Source organism: Malurus melanocephalus, unplaced genomic scaffold (genome assembly GCF_030028575.1).
Source record: "Malurus melanocephalus ecotype Western Australia unplaced genomic scaffold, MMel_1.1 scaffold_376, whole genome shotgun sequence".
Lineage (NCBI taxonomy): Eukaryota > Metazoa > Chordata > Aves > Passeriformes > Maluridae > Malurus > Malurus melanocephalus.
In genome coordinates this window covers 642,507-659,882 of record NW_026623608.1, presented here as the reverse complement: position 1 = coordinate 659,882, position 17,376 = coordinate 642,507, and the positions used below count along the sequence as shown (strand labels likewise).

At 40.2% G+C, this 17,376-nt stretch overlaps 1 protein-coding gene across 7 annotated transcripts in view; it reads left to right on the top strand.

The window, feature by feature from the left end:
- BCAS3 (BCAS3 microtubule associated cell migration factor) overlaps positions 1–17,376 on the top strand; it is a 268,699-nt gene that overhangs the window by 72,014 nt on the left and 179,309 nt on the right. For all 7 annotated transcript variants that reach the window (XR_008966176.1, XM_057378799.1, XM_057378798.1 and 4 more), the window contains exons 10-12: positions 4,530–4,654; positions 5,212–5,377; positions 6,486–6,586. Coding sequence is in view for 6 of the 7 variants with exons in the window: in XM_057378799.1 (XP_057234782.1) it covers positions 4,530–4,654; positions 5,212–5,377; positions 6,486–6,586 (392 nt within the window). In the remaining variant the exon portion in view is untranslated. The remainder of the gene's footprint in view (positions 1–4,529; positions 4,655–5,211; positions 5,378–6,485; positions 6,587–17,376) is intronic.

The following is a 17,376-nucleotide window of genomic DNA, read 5'->3' as shown; positions in this document are numbered from 1 at the left end:
CTGAGAACCATTTCTAAATGTAGTTTATGGTGCACCAAGAGATTTGCCTGATGGCAGTCTAAGAAGTGCAAAAGCTCTGGAAGAAGAGTTTTGGCAGWGGACTTTCTGAGCAAAGGCTGTGTGGGGCACCCCCTGCACAAAGCAGGAGATGCCGTCAACCAGRAATTATTTTAGATTCAGGCAAGATTAAAAGGCCGAGATTAAAGAGGGGAATGTATGAAATAGGCTCCAAAATTGTTGCCTGTCTTTGACAAGACTCTTTTGTGGTTTGTTTAATGCCAGTGCTAGCTCAAAAATATGGTCCTTACTAGTCTACAGAGAAATTAGGATAAAAAACACACTTTGGGTGGGGGRAGAAATCATGTTGTTTCCATTAAGGTCTTAATGAGACCTAAAATTCTGTAAACAAAATGAATGTTGATTTGACAGCTAAGTGCCTGGTGAATAAAGGATCCTACCATTGCTTTTCGTGCTTTTTCTTGCTTTATTCATGATCTGACAACTGGAAACATCTTTGTTTTTGTGTTTTAGGCACGATGATAAATGAAATAAAATTTCTGGACTTTGAGACAGACTTTTTTTTTTGTAATTTTATGTGTACTTGCAAATTTTGTGCWGTATTTTTCTCCTGATACTTTTGCTGCTGCTTTTGTAGTCAAGACAAAAATTTTTCCTTCAGCAGTCATRGATGTTTCCATTTCAGTGGGTTCATTGTGGAATAAGTGCTTTTGTGTTTATAAATTTCATATATTTGAAGCCTGTTGGTTGGGAGTATAAAATCAAAAMTTCTTATATTTGATTATAAATATTTGAATATATAAGGCAGTTCCTTCCTATAGATGCAATTTATTTATTGTTTGAAAGTCATGTCACTTGTTTGATGATGAATTTAAAGATACWTTTAAGAGCCAGAAGAATTTTATGAGACATAAAGCTCCATCATCAACTGTGCAGCCTCTGGTTTTCTAAATATTTAAAAAGTATTAATTCTCACTAGTAAAGTAGTAATTAAAATGTAAGCTATTTAAAATAYTGTAACTACTTAGTGTTTTTATAGAGAGCTCACACAATGCATTTCCAGAGATATTGGCAGAGTTTGATGCGTTACAAAATCAACAAGTGGGAGCACTGAGTAGTTTCAGCAGGTCYTAATCTGATTTTACTGTGTTGGCAACATGAAAGGACCTGCATGCTGAGCTCAKTCTCTTCACTGCTGTTTAAGCTCTGACAAAGTGATGTCTTAATTTCTGTCTTTAGTGTCCTCCCACCTCCTTTTGTGCTTTTTCAGTGGAAAATGTCAGTGTATATCTGTCATTGGCCACATCTGCATCTTCATCTCGGTGCTTCTGCGTTTAAGATAGAAATAATCTCCCAATATTATGGTAGAAAAGTTTATAATAATACAAATTTCCCCCAAATACATTGTATTTGTGATACGGATTCCTGCATAGATCCAGTTGGGGTGAAACTGCTGCTGTGTCTCACTAAATTCCAGCATAATTGCACAGTGGAGTAGATCCAGAGAGGAGAAAGTAAACTGCCTTTTCGTCCTCCTGAYGTCTTAAATACAGTGCTGTTGTTCCTAATGTTTGAAAGAAATGAAGAGGGGAATTATAATGAATGTTTTGGTCCCATTTGCTTCATTGTCTTGGTTTTAGCATTGACTCCCAACAATCTGAACTTCTTCCTGCATCCCTTCTCTGGAAAATGATGGTACAATCTTTTGGAAGTTACTATAGTCTGAAGGTGTTTTTATATTAACTGTTTTTAAAAKTGAGGCCAAAAGTGCCTAAATTTCAGCTCTTGGAATAATTTATGAAGTGCTGACAAGCCAAGAGCARGAAAGAGCAGGAGTTCATAGCAGAAACAAGTCATTCACCACCTACCTTCAACATTATTGTTTTGTTGTCATTTATAAAGCTGAGAGGGTGTTTGCATGTGCAGAATAATGAGGATTTATAGTTTCCAAGTTGTTAAAATATCGCAATGACATGTAAAGATATTTTTCTAATGGCATTACTGTGACTGAAAATAACTGGGCTTTGGAGGTTTGCTGAAGGAATGAAATTTGAGTTGGAATGTATCGATGAAAACTCAGAAATCAAGTGAAATGATGGTCAAATGAAAGATTCCTCAGTTACAAGAGGGTTCAGAATAAACTTGTTGACATCTCAGCAGTATTTTCAGAAATCTGTCCAAACCAATAAGATGCCCAATTCTTTTTTGTTTGTTTGCTTGTCTTTGTTTGCTAGCAGGGCTGAGTTTAACCACATGAGTAATCGTGTTTTACAAGGTCTGCTCTTTCTGTCTACAAAACATCATCCTCGAAGGGAAAAGGTTTTGGCACTGAAACCAACACTTAAGTGCTTGCCTTGAAAGATGTACATCCTAAAGACAAGATGTAAATAGAACTGAGCTCAGACCATTTCCTCTAAGGCTGTTTATAATTGTATTTGCTTGAACACAGGTCTGGGGACTCAGAGTGTTGAGGACTCTGTGATGTTTGAGCCCCAGGTTCACTTCTGCTTCAAGGCTTGAAGTCAATTCTGTCTCTGTAGAAGTTTACTCCAATTTGTAGCTGAGAATAGCATTTGCTGCCAGTTTTGTTTCCATTTAAAATTGAAAAATTGAAAAATGATTTGAATAGCCTCAGCTTGTGTTGAGTAAAAATTGAGAATATTAAGAATATTAGGACAGTATGAAAATATTCTTTTGTCAAGAGGAAGTGGATATGACTGAGTCATTCCCGTGCTCCTGGTTTGCTGTGTATCAATTGATGGGTGACACTGTCCTGAGCAATCTCCTTCTGCATTAAACCCAATCATTCATTSATTGAAATACAGATCAGTAAGGAACAAGACTAACTCATGGATACATTTATATTTTACCATCTGAAGGAATATGACTATGTGAATATTGGGAAAGTGAGAGCTAAAATAATTCTCAATATACAATTTGGTTAAAAATACTATTTSTGTGAATATTGTTTATTTCAAAGTGAAAAAATCTATTCTGATTTTATTCCAATTTTATTTTATTTTATTATAGCTAATAAACACTTATCAGTTAACACAATCTCAATTTAAATATCCTAATATAGGTGTGATGTGCCACTGCAAGCAAGGGAATACATTTATAGTCAAGAGCATTTTGGAGCACAGATTTCTGACCAGTCATCTGTAGCTGTAGGTTTAACAGTTGGATATTAAGTGCTTTGTGGTGGTTCAATACCAGAGTTACTGACTATAAATTCCAACTGCTCTTTTGGGACATTCCAGCTTCTCCCTCGCATTCAAGAGCTTCAGCTCTGATGCAAATCCATGGAAATTTGTCTGAATTTTTCCATGGACTCTGGTCAGTGTGATGGAATTCCTTTGGAAAGAACTTTTTTGTTTCAATTTGTAACGTGTGACCATAGGCTTGCCATGTAAACAATCTGTTAGTATAAATTAAATATCATTGTGCTGATACAATATTTTAATTGATTTCTGCTGTTTTAACATATTCTAGTGCTGAAATCCATTGTAACACCTGCAGTCCTTTGTTTGCACACACACTTCTCAGAACTGGAGACTGTTATGTAAAAAACAGGTTAATGTCATGGACTAATCATTGGCTGCAATTACGTGGAAGAAGAAATTAGTAGAAGAAARGTGGAAAAGAGGGAGAGGTGGCAAGAGAAGAGATCAGTGAAATAGAGTAGAGAGAGGAATATAAAATAATTCAWTTAAAAGGACTAACAGAAGGGGAACATGGAGAAGGAGGAATCCTGTATGGATTTCTCAAACAGATTTTCTGTTAAGGAAAGGGTGAAATCCTGATTTAATGAACTGAGAACAATGCTCTGACCATAGTTTTGAGTTTTTGCAGAGCAGAATGTCATATATCAGCAGATCCCTGTGAGCAGARACAYCACAGGATGGCTCAATAAACATCCYCASACCCCCTGGATCGGCTCCATGCACATTGTGGGTTCAGGGCAGAGCATCCCTTAATCTGCTTTTCCATGATACAATTCCTGATGTGTCCTAACCCGTGGATCATGTGTGTGTGCATCCTTTCCTTGCCCTGTACCCTCTGCATGTCATTCCCTCCCACCCTTTGTCACACACATCCCTTGGTTATTCCTGACTTCCTTTGGAAAAAGGAGGGWAATATCGACCACTTGGAATGACTGAGCCAGAATCTGTGTTTTCATTCCCAAAGGATTTAAAATTTATTTGTATTTACTTCAGAAGTTGTTCCTATTGRATGCAAATGTTAAGGATTGGGTCTTTTAAACATTCCAATTCTTCATTATTCTTCTCCCAGAGTCGGTGCTCCTCTACAATTTAATGAATTCAGTATTYCAGGGGAATTTGGGACCTAATATTGGGAAACACTGAGCATCTGTAAATCCTGCTCAGCCTTATGGGAACTGCAGATAGTCACCATTTCTGAAGTAATATCATACAATTGCAGCTAAGCAAAGGACATCTTTATTTTTTGAGAATTAACTTGCATAATTTTATTTTGTKCTTTCTTTAAAGCAAATCCAAACCAGCTCCACAGATTTCACCCAGTAAGTCTGTGGGAGGGGAGTTTTGTGTCGCTGCAGTCTTTGGATCTTCAAGGTCATGGTTTGCAAACAATTCCGGTCTCAAACGAGAAAAAGGTTGGTGTCTTACGRCATTAGGGCTTGCATTTCAACTTAAATTCTTTATTTGCTCATTTTGTGACAGGTTCTGAACAATTGGTCCTTATTTGTGGATTTTRTTCCTTAAACTCAGTGGCAATGGAGATTTTTAGGAACATACTTGAGGTGCTTTTGGTAAATGGGATAATTTACAACAAATTTTAATGAGTGAAATAAAGAATTGATATTTTATTTTGATGCAGTGAAAGAACTGAACTTTGGTAGTTCACTCCAGAGATATTATGTGAAGTAGCACTGAAAAAATGGGGAGATAAAGGAGAAAGCAAATGTACAACATGTTTGGGAATGTGTAATCACCTTGGTGAGAAACTCTGTTCCACCTTCTCTTGTATGAGATATTAATTCAATTGTGTTTCAGTTGTGCATTTCGTATGATTTTCTCTGTGTCATTCTTTTAATTCACATTTTACCTTCAAGCAAGAGAATTAAAAGAACACAGAGTGTCTATTTCTGTAAACGCATTTTCTGTTCCTGCTGTGCTGTTGCAACAAGATTTTCTCTCCTTTTGCCCCCAGATCAGTCGAAGCAGTTTGTGGTGGAGTCGTTGTACATCATCAGCTGCTACGGGAGCCTGGTGGAGCACGTCCTGGAGCCGCGGCCGCTCAGCACCGCGCCCAAGATCAGTGATGACACCCCTCTGGAGATGGTCACCTGCCCCAGGGCCAGCTGGACTTTGGTTAGGTACCTCATTCCTCTGACTTTTCCTTCCTTTTGTCCTCCAAATGGTTGTGATTTCCCTTCTCCAATGAGCTACATGGTGATTGTCACTCATGGAAAGACTCCTATTGAAGGAGAGAAATTCCAGCCTTCCTTTCCATACAGTTCTGGCAGTGTTCATGTRCCTGAATGGGAACTAAGCATTTAAATCCTTCTGTGCACGTGGAGCTGCATGGCCATGTCTATGAATCAATACAGAACCTTATTAATTGGTGCTTTTGAATGATCAGGTTGTAATTCTTTTTTTATATAAGGTCTAGAAACAATTATTTTAGTAGTGTTGAAGTACGGAATTCTGCCGTGAGACATGAGCAAGGTTCCCACAATGAAGCATTGCAAGTTACCCTGTGAGCAGCTGGAGGTACCATTTCTTAAGACAGGARAAGAAATTATTCCTGACATGTGGAAGAAAGTAAAGAAAAATTGATGAGAAAGTGTTGTCAGTGCTTTTGACGTTTTAAAATATTTTGCTATCGATTTTTCTTGGCTCCTACATTCCTTAGTGCTGCTTATGGCTGGACTGGAGTGATCAATACTTGATTTACCAAGCTATTTAGGAATGGCCCACCCTAATTAAAATTACAACACAGWCTTCGGGACCATTATTGTTGAAATGAGTAGGTTGTAATGGAATTGAATATTCTAATTGGATCAATAATCCATAGCTTTACACAGCTTTATTTTCACAGTTTGTAACTGCTCAATGACTTTACAGGATGGAAGCAGYGGGTAGTTAACAGAACAAAAAAGTTCCCCAGTTTCTGTTGTGTATTTATATAATGCCATACAATGGTCCTAAACATATTTACCAACTTAATCTAAACCTCCTTCCTGGGGTTTTTTACGCAATCCCTGCTGCAGTCAACAACCAACTATTGTCTTTGCCTCACAATCTGCACGATTTGGCCCTGCTGCTCCACTGCCTGTGGTGGATTGCAGTGTTTGAACAAGCTAATTTAAATAATTACAAACATTTTGTGAGCTTGTATAGATAATTGCATGTGATGACAGAAACACTGATTTACATTCTCTGTATTAGCTTAAATATTAATAGTCTTGTGTTTTACCTCAGAACTCCTCAGTGGAATGAGCTCCAACCACCATTTAATGCAAACCATCCACTGCTCCTGGCTGCAGATGCTGTGCAGTACTACCARTATCTTCTGGCTGGCTGTGAGTAGCTGACAACTTCTTGTCTTGTCTCATGTGCACGTTTWAAGCAGAGGGTGACTTTCTGAGCTGGTTTTTCAGCCAATTTTCGGTGCATGTTCAAGCCCAGATTAAGGCTGTGTGTAACKGTGTTAGTAAGGGCAGAGTAGTGAATGTAGTGCTGGGATTCTTGACATGAATCAGAGTTGTGAGGCTGTGGGAATGCTTGGCTGGCCTTGAGAGTGACCCAACAGATCCCACGGAATCTTTGGGGTTTCCTCACCTCATTCCTTCCATGCTTTTGGCCRTTTCCTCCTGTGAATTCCATACCCAGTGACAAGCGAGTGCATTTGCATTTTCCCTTGTGACAATGRTGGGGGTAGGGGACACAGACTCTATTTTAGCTGGCTCAAAGAAAATCCTTCATTTAAAAAAAACTGTGCCTTTTTATACTTTAATTTCCCCGGGCTAAACACCCATTGGCTGTTTGCTCTGCAGAGTCTCCACCCACAAACCTTCTTATCCAATCACATCTCTGATAGGTGATGGGTTAACAGTTTGCAGGCTCTGTTTAACCAATCACATCTTGACACTCAAGACATGGTCACACCAATCACAGGCTGCTCCCTGATCRYATGACCTGCAGCTCAAACCTTTCCCAAATTTGAGATTAAMCCCATCATTCCCTCTGCCCTGGTTGCTGGGCAGTCTCAGAGAGCTGCTTCCCTCAGGAGCCTTGGCATTGCTTCCAGGGATGGGTGCCCACCTGCCTTGGCCCATGTCCTGCCCAGCCATGTCATTCCCAGAGAGCCAAGATTTTCATGGCATGGCATATTTAGAAACATTTATACACCTATTACTATATACAGATGTTGCATCCTTATAATATATACACACAAACCCATTACAGATAACTATTTCTGCTTGATTTGACAATTTAAAAGAGAAGGTTGCTGAAAATGAGGAGCAAATCTCTGTTTTGTCTAGGATCAGAGTGATGCAGCAGTTGAAGTTTCACAAGGGAGCAGCTCCTGGCATCTGTCAGGGTTCTCATGGGGAAACCAGAGCCTGTGCACAGTTGTKGTGCAGGCAGTGTGATGTGACACGGGCATTTCAAATGCACCAAGTGACCATGTGGGCCAGGAGGGCTCTGGATGGGAYTGGTAAAAGGGACACTGGTGCCAGATTGGATCAGTTGCTTCTACCTGTCCATCTGCTGCATCCGAGTGTTAGGGAAACCTGCAGGGTTTGAGTTTTCATTCTTCTGTGCTGCACAGAAAATTGGGATAAAACTCAAAAGGTAGAAAAGAATATGAAAAAATAATTAGTAGTGTGCAGCACCATTAGATATGCATTGTGGCTGGGGTTTTCTGCTAGATTCCTGCCTTATTTCACTTGTATCCCACATAGTGAAGTCAGGATGGATGGGGCTCATTCTGTGTGTTTTATTAACATTTTATTAGCAGCTCAAATATTGTTACACACTACAGTATAAACGTGAACAAATTCACATTTCAAATGGTTTGTGCTGAAAACTTTTTAAAGAAAAGAAAGAGGARTGAGTGGCAACTTAATTCCAACAATTAATGAACTCATGTTATTTGAATTACAAGACTTTTAATTCAGGTTTTAATTTACATAATAGGAATTTTTTCAGCTGGATGTGAAATGGAAAGGAAAATAGAATAATAACCACTAAAGATAGAAGAGTATCTAGAGGATAAAATGCAAATGGAAAGAACAGAGAAATTTGTGTCTGATTGTCTTTGAAGTTTTATTTATCTTCTGGATTTAATCAGYCGGAAGCTCCTCAGTGAAGTCCCTTCAAACATGAAGTCAAAGCAGCTTTCCCACAAAAGACACCTGTTAAAGAGCTGCTAAGCCCAGCTCATGGCTTTGCTTACCTGCAGCTCTGCCCTGGGCTGCCGGGAGCTGCAGCCTGGTTTGATTTTGATGTGCTCTCCTTCCATCGGGGGCTGTAATTGCCAGCAAATGGCTGACTCGGGGCTGGGGGGGCTGTTCCATCTGTCTGCCAGGGCCGTGCTGAGAGCAGCGGTGGCGCCGTTTCAGGGTCACWATTTGTAGCTGTCTCTCGGAGGTAGAATGCAGCAGTTTCTCTCCGTTTCTGTATAGCATTTCTGCCGATTGTTTGGCTCCATTAAGTGTGCAGGGGAAATAAAAGCCTGAATGACCAAGTCACAAGGGGGTATGGATAGACCCTTTCTTTGTCCACACTCAGAACATTGCATTAGGTCTCATTATCCATTTATAATAAGTGACCTTTGCCCCCTGGGTCATTGAAAAACCCTCAGTGTGCTTTTTAGCACAGAGTACCTCTGTCAGCAGCAGGGCAGAACAATGAGACGTCTGGCGGGCTGCTTGGAGGGCTGCACGGCCAGGTTTTCATAAATARGAGGTTTGATGCCAAAACACAGGGCCAAAATCTTCCTTAGTCTTTGAAAAATATAAACCAGACYGGTGACTTCTTGTGCTAAACAGAGAATATTCTAAAAATCCTGCGTTAAGTTATTGACACACAAAAGGTTCAGCTTTGAATATTTTTAAAGAATATGAAAGTTTTATTTGCAGCTAGAAAGGAAGGAACAAGGAACCATTGTTTGAAGAAATGTTTTGTACAACAAGTGTCCAAGACCTTTATCCCAAGGGTATTTGTAAGTGGATCAGCACAGCTGTTTCATTGCTTTGAGGTCATCTGTGACATCTGCTGCAGAAACCTGGATCAGTGTGTGCAGCTCGTGTGTACCTGAGCCCGTTAGCACAACTCGGGCTGCTGCAGAGGTGAGAAACTGGGAAGCGAGGGATTTACAGCTTTCTGTAGGTTCATGGCTTGAAAGTGAACTTGCATGTTCAATTCCACAAGCTGCTGGCCTGTAGGAAGTGTCAGCATCCTGCTCCAAACTCTTCGCAGAGAGGATATAACCAGTGCTGAGAGCTCCTCCTCACAGAGCAGGTTCTCACTGTTGTTCACATAAGAGTTCCCACAAAACTCTAGATTTATTATAATCCTCAGGTTTTCAGTGCTGGGTGATAGGCATCAGATATTTCTCAATGCTGTTCAGATGTAATACATAATATTCTACCTTATTTGTGTCTCTGATATTCCCTCTTTATTCACCTGTGTCCTGAACAATTTCTAAATCTAACCATGACAGAAGGAAATCTAAGTCACGTTTTGTTCATCCTGGGTGTTTAATTTCTGAATCTAACCATGACAGAAGGAAATCTAAGKCACATTTTGTTCTTCCTGGGTGTTTTTCCTATAACATGGATACCATCATGTAGAGATGGCAGTGGGAGGAGAGTCGTGCAAGGCATTGCACGTGTGCACAGGAGGGTTTTGGTGTCCACAGGAACTCACATTGTAAAAGCTTTCTCCAGAGAATTGCCARGTTTTGTCATTAATTGCCCTTTAAATCCTGCTTTCTTCCTGCTGTTTGGTRCTTAGGAATTAAGGTACTTTTGGTAGTATAAACTCTTGAGGATGCTGTTAAAATGTGCTTTCCATGTCCATGACAATCCCCTGGTTGTGTTCAGGTTTCTTTCAAATGAATTCTTTCCTCTCTTTTGCCAGGACCTGAAGTTTTGCACATTTGATTGACTTATCCCTTGTTTCTTTTGTGTGACTTCTGTGCCTTTCACATGTTTTTTCATGTTTGACTTCACACAGACATGTTCATGGCACGTAATGGAATGGCCATGRAAATAGGTGACTGCATTACCATAAAGTCTGACATCCTCATTTCATATTTATTTCCTCTCTTCCTTATCTCTCCACTCTTCATTTTTCTGTTGCACAGTAGTTGCTATATCTGAAACGTGGCCAATTAACACGTTAATAAATAAACCCCCGAAAACTGACCAAAAACTGCCCCAAAAAGGTATTGAATTGATTGAAATCTGATTTCTCTCCTCTGGCTCCGCCAAGGGCACCTTCACATTCCAGGCAAGAGTTTYGGCTCATCAGGACCAATTTTATGGACACGGCCTGCAGTTGTCAGAAGTGGGCCAGTGACAAGAATTAATATATTAACTGGTGTGCAGTACTCTGACAAATTGCTTACTAAATACATCAAAATTGATTGGGCATTCTGTGTTTAAATTGACAAATGACTGCATTAGGGGAAGGAGGGAAATCCATTAATTACAGCTGCCCTCAACCATAGGAAATGTAATCGTATAAATATAGATTTTGTTAAAACAAAAGTCTGTACTTTACTCCCGTGTTGCTGGTAAGTGTACTTGCACCTCTTTGCTATTAAACCTGCAATAGGAGGTTTTGAAGACAGATCTTTGCAATAAGCTTTTAAATAATCAAAGAGCATTTCTGTTGTGTTAAAAGGAATGATGCAGTGTTTCTGCATCCCGCTCTGACCGCTTCTGGAAATTGTTTCTCTCTCAGAAAAATGGACCTGTAGCCAAGGCTTCTGCTGTCTCATTAATTGTTTATTGTRAATGCAATGTAATTTGTATTCCAAGATGTGAGGATTCAGACCASTACTCTGTATCCTCATTCCTTGTCTCTGTACTGCTCTTCAAGTCATAATCACAGGGCTGTTACATTTTTCTGAGTAAGAATTTGCACTTGAGTTAGGCCTGAAGATATAATCAGTTTTATAGGCTTCGTTAAGGGATTCTTGAAAAGATTAAGGCCTGTATTTATAGCTGCCTTTGACTTTTGGCTGTTACAGCAGATTTTCATTTCTGGACCAACTGTTGCACATATCTTGTGTTTCAGTGAAAATGGCTTTCATTAGAAGTCCAATTTAGTAACCATCCATTGTCTTCAAAGGGAGGGGGCGAGCCTTTSCCTGCTGTTTGTTTGGGTTAAATGATAACACCATTTGTACAGATAATCTCTGCAGCTCTGACATCATGTTTGCACTTCCTGCTCCCTCTAATGAAAGCTGTGCACCCTGGGCAAGACTTCTGTCTCCAAGCAGCATTGTGGTTCTTTATGGCCTGTTTTATATTCCTTTCATACATTCCATTGACAGAAATAAAAATTACATCCATAGAGCTAGWGAGTATTGTGGAAAGTCTGAGGGTAAGATGGAGAGTGTATTAAATAACTGTGCTGTGAACACAGGGAGTGTGAAAATCACACTGTAATGCCTGGAATCACAACCAAGGGGTGCCACAGGAGGAATCTGGACATTGTGCTCCTCAGCCCTTCTCAGTGCACAGCAGAGTGTGGTGCTGTTCTGGTCACAGGTGAATGAACTGGGGCTGATAATCACATTTAGTGTAGTACCTCCCTCCTTTGTCCTTGCACTCTTCTGTGAGTGCATCTTTAATGGTGGATGTGCCATCTCCAGGATCTGGGATGTGGTTATGATCCATCCCTTGCCATATTTGTGCTATAATGTGTTGTGTAGCATTTGGGGGGCCAGAGCTGCYCCTGCTCTGGGTATGTTCAATGTCTGTCACAACGAGCTGCCTTTCAAACAGTAAAACTGATCAAAAGCAGAGCCTKTGCAGTAACAACAACTCCTCTGTCGTGTGGTTACGAGGTGTTCAAAGCCTTTCTGCGCTGGGGCTGGGGCAGGGCCACGCTCCAAAGGAGTTTGGGGCACTTTCAGCTGCTCCATTCYGGTGTCTCTGCTGGACTTTGCTGCTTCTGCCCTTACCCAGCTGAACATAACCCATTTCAGGAGTCCATCCCTACCCAAATCAAACTCTGCTTTCCCCTGCAGTGGGGCAATCCCACTGGAGTTTACCTGAGCTGCCATGGGGTGCAGCCTGAGTGGGGCTGGAACAAACTGGGGGATGTGGGTGAGCAGTTCCACCTCATTTTCCTGGGCTGCTSACATGAATCGTGCCCAAACTCCTGCCTTTGCCACGGGTGAGAGTCTTTCCACAAAATTGTGTCAGTTGACTGTACCAGACTTAAAACTGCAAAATCAGAGTGCCAGAGAATCTATTTTCTGGATTCCATCTTTGCCATTTTATTCTTTCTACCCAATATTGCCTATACTCAGTGAATCATTTTAATGAAATTCTACTTTATTATAGCCATATAATAAAAGAATGCAACATACTCTTACAAAGCTTCCTGGGACCCTTCATCAGTGGTCTCAGAGGAGTTGTGTAGATGTCCTGTAAAAATCCCTATCCTTGGGGATAATTCCTTGAAATTTTGAAGAAGGTATTTCTGTGCAGGAAAATGAGTTTTAGAATTTTAGAAAATTGATTTCAGGTGTTTATTTTGACTCGGGTATTGTCTCTAWATATTACATGTAAATATGGGTATCTGTATGAGCGTGTAAGAGATCATGTAAGTGATACTGGTAAAACACAATCTAGAAGAATTTTGGTGATTTAAAATTAGATTTTTTTTTACTGCATTTAAAACTGTTGTAGATCTTAAATGTATATATTATAAATATATGTATGTATTTATATATAATTTTTATGACTAAGGTTACAATATTCCTGGAGAAAACTGATCCCAAGCAGGCATTTCGCATACAGAATGTGTTTGGGTTTTCCTAGAAAAAGTCACAATTGATGAAAATGGAATTTTCCAGTTTGTTTCTTACACTTGAAGAAGTGACAGATTGCAGGTTAATTTGGAACCTTCCAGAGAAGGTGTTTCTAATGAAAGAGTTCATGGTATTTTTTTAAGGGAAAACAACATCCCCCTAAAACTGCAGCCTGCACCTTGTGCTCCMTGCAGGAACCAGGATTGAGTGTTAAAGGAATGCAAATTGAATTTCTGACTGAGCACGGAGAGATTGGGGTAAATAGGAGCAGGGCAGATGTCAGTTCATGAAAGAGCTGCATCATTGCATGAGCAGTGGAGTAAATCACCGTGCATTCTGCAGCCGTAATTGGCATTTGTGAAATAATCTGGATGAAAATGAACTCAGTGAGGTGCAGTGGCTGCTGGGAATGTGTCTGTCGAGGCTGTGCTGCAGAGATACACCTGGGCCTGTGCGTGGCTTCATCAGGTTACCCCAGCCCTAATCCGTGTTTTATAAACYGACCGCTGCAAACAGCGCCGCTCACAGCGACTCAAACGCTTTCAGATGTGTACAAACAACAATAATGAACAAGGGCACATGCTGAAATAGTTCTTTCCTCCTCTTGCATGGTCATCTGGAAGTCCTTAGAGCRGGGTCCGTGAGCACGCAGGGGTCAGTTTTCAAAGCAGCGTACGGGGATTTCGCCGCGCGCCTCCCATTGACGTTAATGGGAGTCAAACGGGTAAATCCCCACGCACCGCTTTGAAAATTTACTACTAAGCCTCTTGACTTCTCACTACATACTTTGATTGTAACAGTAATCCATGGTTAACATAATTTTCCCGACAATAATGTCAAACATACTTTTGAAGTCAGTGAATTATAGAAATAGTTACCTCTTCCATAATTCTTTAAAGATGGCCATCAGATGGATTTCACCGTGTGTTCGTGCAGTTGAAATTATTCTTTAACTCAGAAAAGAATATTTGTGTTCTCTTTTGGTGCAGAACTGATAGTCTGCTCACAAATTGAGTGCTGAGAAGCCTTAAGGTGCTCCATCCTGTGAYTAAGATCAGGTTCTAGCTGTGCCCAGCTTGAAAAGTGCATCACGCTTGTCTGGATTCTTAAGGGAACTTTGGAGATGGAAGCTGGAATTAAGCACAGGGAATGCATACCAGTCATGCAGTACAACCAGGAGTAATGATGAGGTCCAAACACCTAATCAGCACCTTTCTGGGGAAAAAAATCCAGGCTGTTGTCTGTCAGACCAGTGTAACTAAGGAAGAAATAAAGCAGTCATCCAAAAAAAAAAAAAAATCTAAGAAGATTTCATCTCCTAATTACAGAGCTACCTATGCCTTTATTATAAAGTGCTGATACAGAGAGTGGATGGTTCATAAAGCACCCAATAAACTGTGGGCAACACACAAATAATGAATGAATCAAGCTCTAATCAATTGGTGTGCAATAACTGTCAGTCTGGCTAAAATCCTGCTTGATAGTGCTTTTTTAGCTTAATTTTATTATATTTATKCATATAAGAATCTCAGAAAGTCCTAACAGAAAAAACATGAGCGGGGAGAAGTTTTGGGTAGAAGAGGATATTTTAATTTGCATGCCATGCTCCTGTAGGAGTTTACAAGCTGAGAAGTGCATTAAAACCAGAACTTTGTTCAGGAACATGCAGCCACAAGAAAAACTACATCGAGCRTATCTCCATCCTACAAACAGTTGATTGTTAACATGGCTGGCAGTGTTCTGGCCAAAATGAAAACCTTTGATTTGCTGTCACACTGGAGCAGAGGTAGAGCCAGAGGCACAGAGATCCAGCTCTGACACAAACCCACAGAGCACATGTTGGATGTGAACTACACGAGTGTGGGACACCAAAATCAGCCCTGACAGAGGTGAGATCACAGCTCTGAGGGGGAGAAAGGTGCATGTGGTGAATTTGAAGTGGCTGAGTGCAGAGCTGAGCCAGAACCGTCACATTGTGCTGGTAACGCGACGGAACGAATGCATGAAGGAAATCATTCCAATTTGGAGCTGAATTCCAGCACAGGGAGCCCTGAAGCTTCTTGACAAGCATGAGATTACCTCAGGTCTCTACACCACCTAGATAGAGCTGAGGAACCAGAAAAAAGGCATCAAAAACAGGTGTTAGGGTGGGATTTTTATGAAACCAAGGGATGTGACATTTTTACCCATTCCACCACAGACATCACTGAAGACTGGATGGGTTAGTTAAGAGTRCAGTGTCCTGTTCTCACTGCATCTCAGAACCTTATTTGACATTATAAATGTCAATTATATTAGATTATAATTATGGAAACAGGAAAGGCGAGCTCTCTGGGTGTCTGCAGGCATGTGCAAGGCAGGCAGCACCAAACAAACAAGCTTTGTAGTGCTCAAATGCTATTGTTTGCTCTTAATTTGGAAAAATATCCAGCTCTTAGAGAAGAGCACATTGGGAATTTCATCTATAACTCTCAATTAAATTGAATTGTGCAAAGCTTATTTCTATAAATGAGAAAATTAAAACCTTTTGGTTCAAGAAGTACACAAAACTAAGTAAAACTAATGATTTATTGTTCCCAAATTAAAGCCATAAGTGCACTCAGTACAATTGAGTTGTAGTGGTTCTTTGTTCCAACACTTTTATGCTGCTGAAAGATGACAATATATAATCTTTGAAGGAAGATTTGTCTTAGCTTTAGGTATTTATTGTGTAATTAGCCCATCTCTGAACAAACCCACTGCATGTTAATTCCRATATTCTTCAAATGTGTATTTATCTAGGTCTTGCTCACGTGGCAGGCAAAATATTTGAGATTAATACAAATTGTTTGTTTTCTTTACTTGTCAGTAAATATCACAGAGAAATTTCTAAACCATGAGGGGTTTTTCATACCTAATCATGGAACTGTGGGAATCAGGTCCTGAAATTCCAGAGAAATATCAGCTCTTCTGTATTTCAGCCTTTGCTTTGGCTTGTGTGGARACTCGTGTCTCCACAGTCCCTTCTGTGCAGTTTTCCTGGCACTAACAATTATCACACCAATAATTTCATTTGTGATGTGGTTTTTTTTCAGATATAATCCTTCAGTATAGCAGTAACATTAATCMTGTAAGTGCAGAGAAGGGAGGCTGCTTTTCACTTGAAGGAGGACAGAGAGTAAGGTGCCATTATTTAGTTCAAAAATAGTTTTTGCCCCTTGCCAAATACTGATGGCAAAACTCAGATTTTTTTCTGTAGGTACCACCCCAGTTCTTCAGAAGTTTCCTTGAATGTTTATTTTTTGATTTATTTGCCTGTAGAAACTCCTGTCCTGCCATGCTGCATAGACAGACATTGTATGTTTTGGTTCTCGCCTTAGATTTTTAATGAACGCTCRTTTTCTTTGTACTTTTTCACTTTGTGTATTTCTAGATTAAACAAACCCAGTTGCAGGCTGATATTTGATGTGTTTGTTCCAGATGTTGGTGGAAGAACAGAAGTTAAAAGTTGGCATAGCTCAGGCAYGAGGCATTGAATTGATTATTTTAGKAAGGTACAAACCACCTGCAATTGCAGTAAAACATCTCTGAGCAGCCAAGGCTTTYGTGCTGCTTCTCTGTGTCTGCTCCATTTGTGACTTYTCCCAATGAACAAGAAATTACAGGAGAAAAATAAAAAGCACTACTTGCTCCAAAACTTTGGAAGAATTGGGATGTTATTATTTGTTATCCTTCAGAAACTGAAAATTGAAATTGAAAATCATCTGTGTTGCAGCATTGGAATAACCTCACTCGTGGGTGAGAGTCTGTTGTAATTTCCAGTGTGAATTCAGATTTTCAAAGAATTAAGCTGGAAGATAAAAGATTACTCCTGAGCTCAAATTCCTGGAAATGTCATTCCAGGCTTAAATTAATCTCATCTTGGAACTTGATACCGACGTGAGAGGTGTGTGACCCAGAAAAGGAGGAAAAAGGGGCTTTGCATTTTTACACCGTGTTTGTTCCTGTAACTTCAAAGGCATTTTTAACTTGGAAAAATAYGCCCATATGCATATGTGTAATGAGCAGCACAGCAGTGGCAGTTCTCAGCGAGGATCACTTGTCTGCTAAGGTCACTTCTCCCAGCACACTGCACATCCCCACTGGGAATGGTGGGAGTGGAGCCAGTCAAGAACTGGGACCAATGTGACAGATCCCCCATCCCAACCAACCCCTCAAAACGCTGCTTCTGTGATAGGTGTGGCACAGAAATGCTGCTTTATTAACCAGCCAAATGRATGGCTGAGGGCTGACCTCAGCTGAGCCTTTATCACTGCTGCCCTGCTGGTGAAC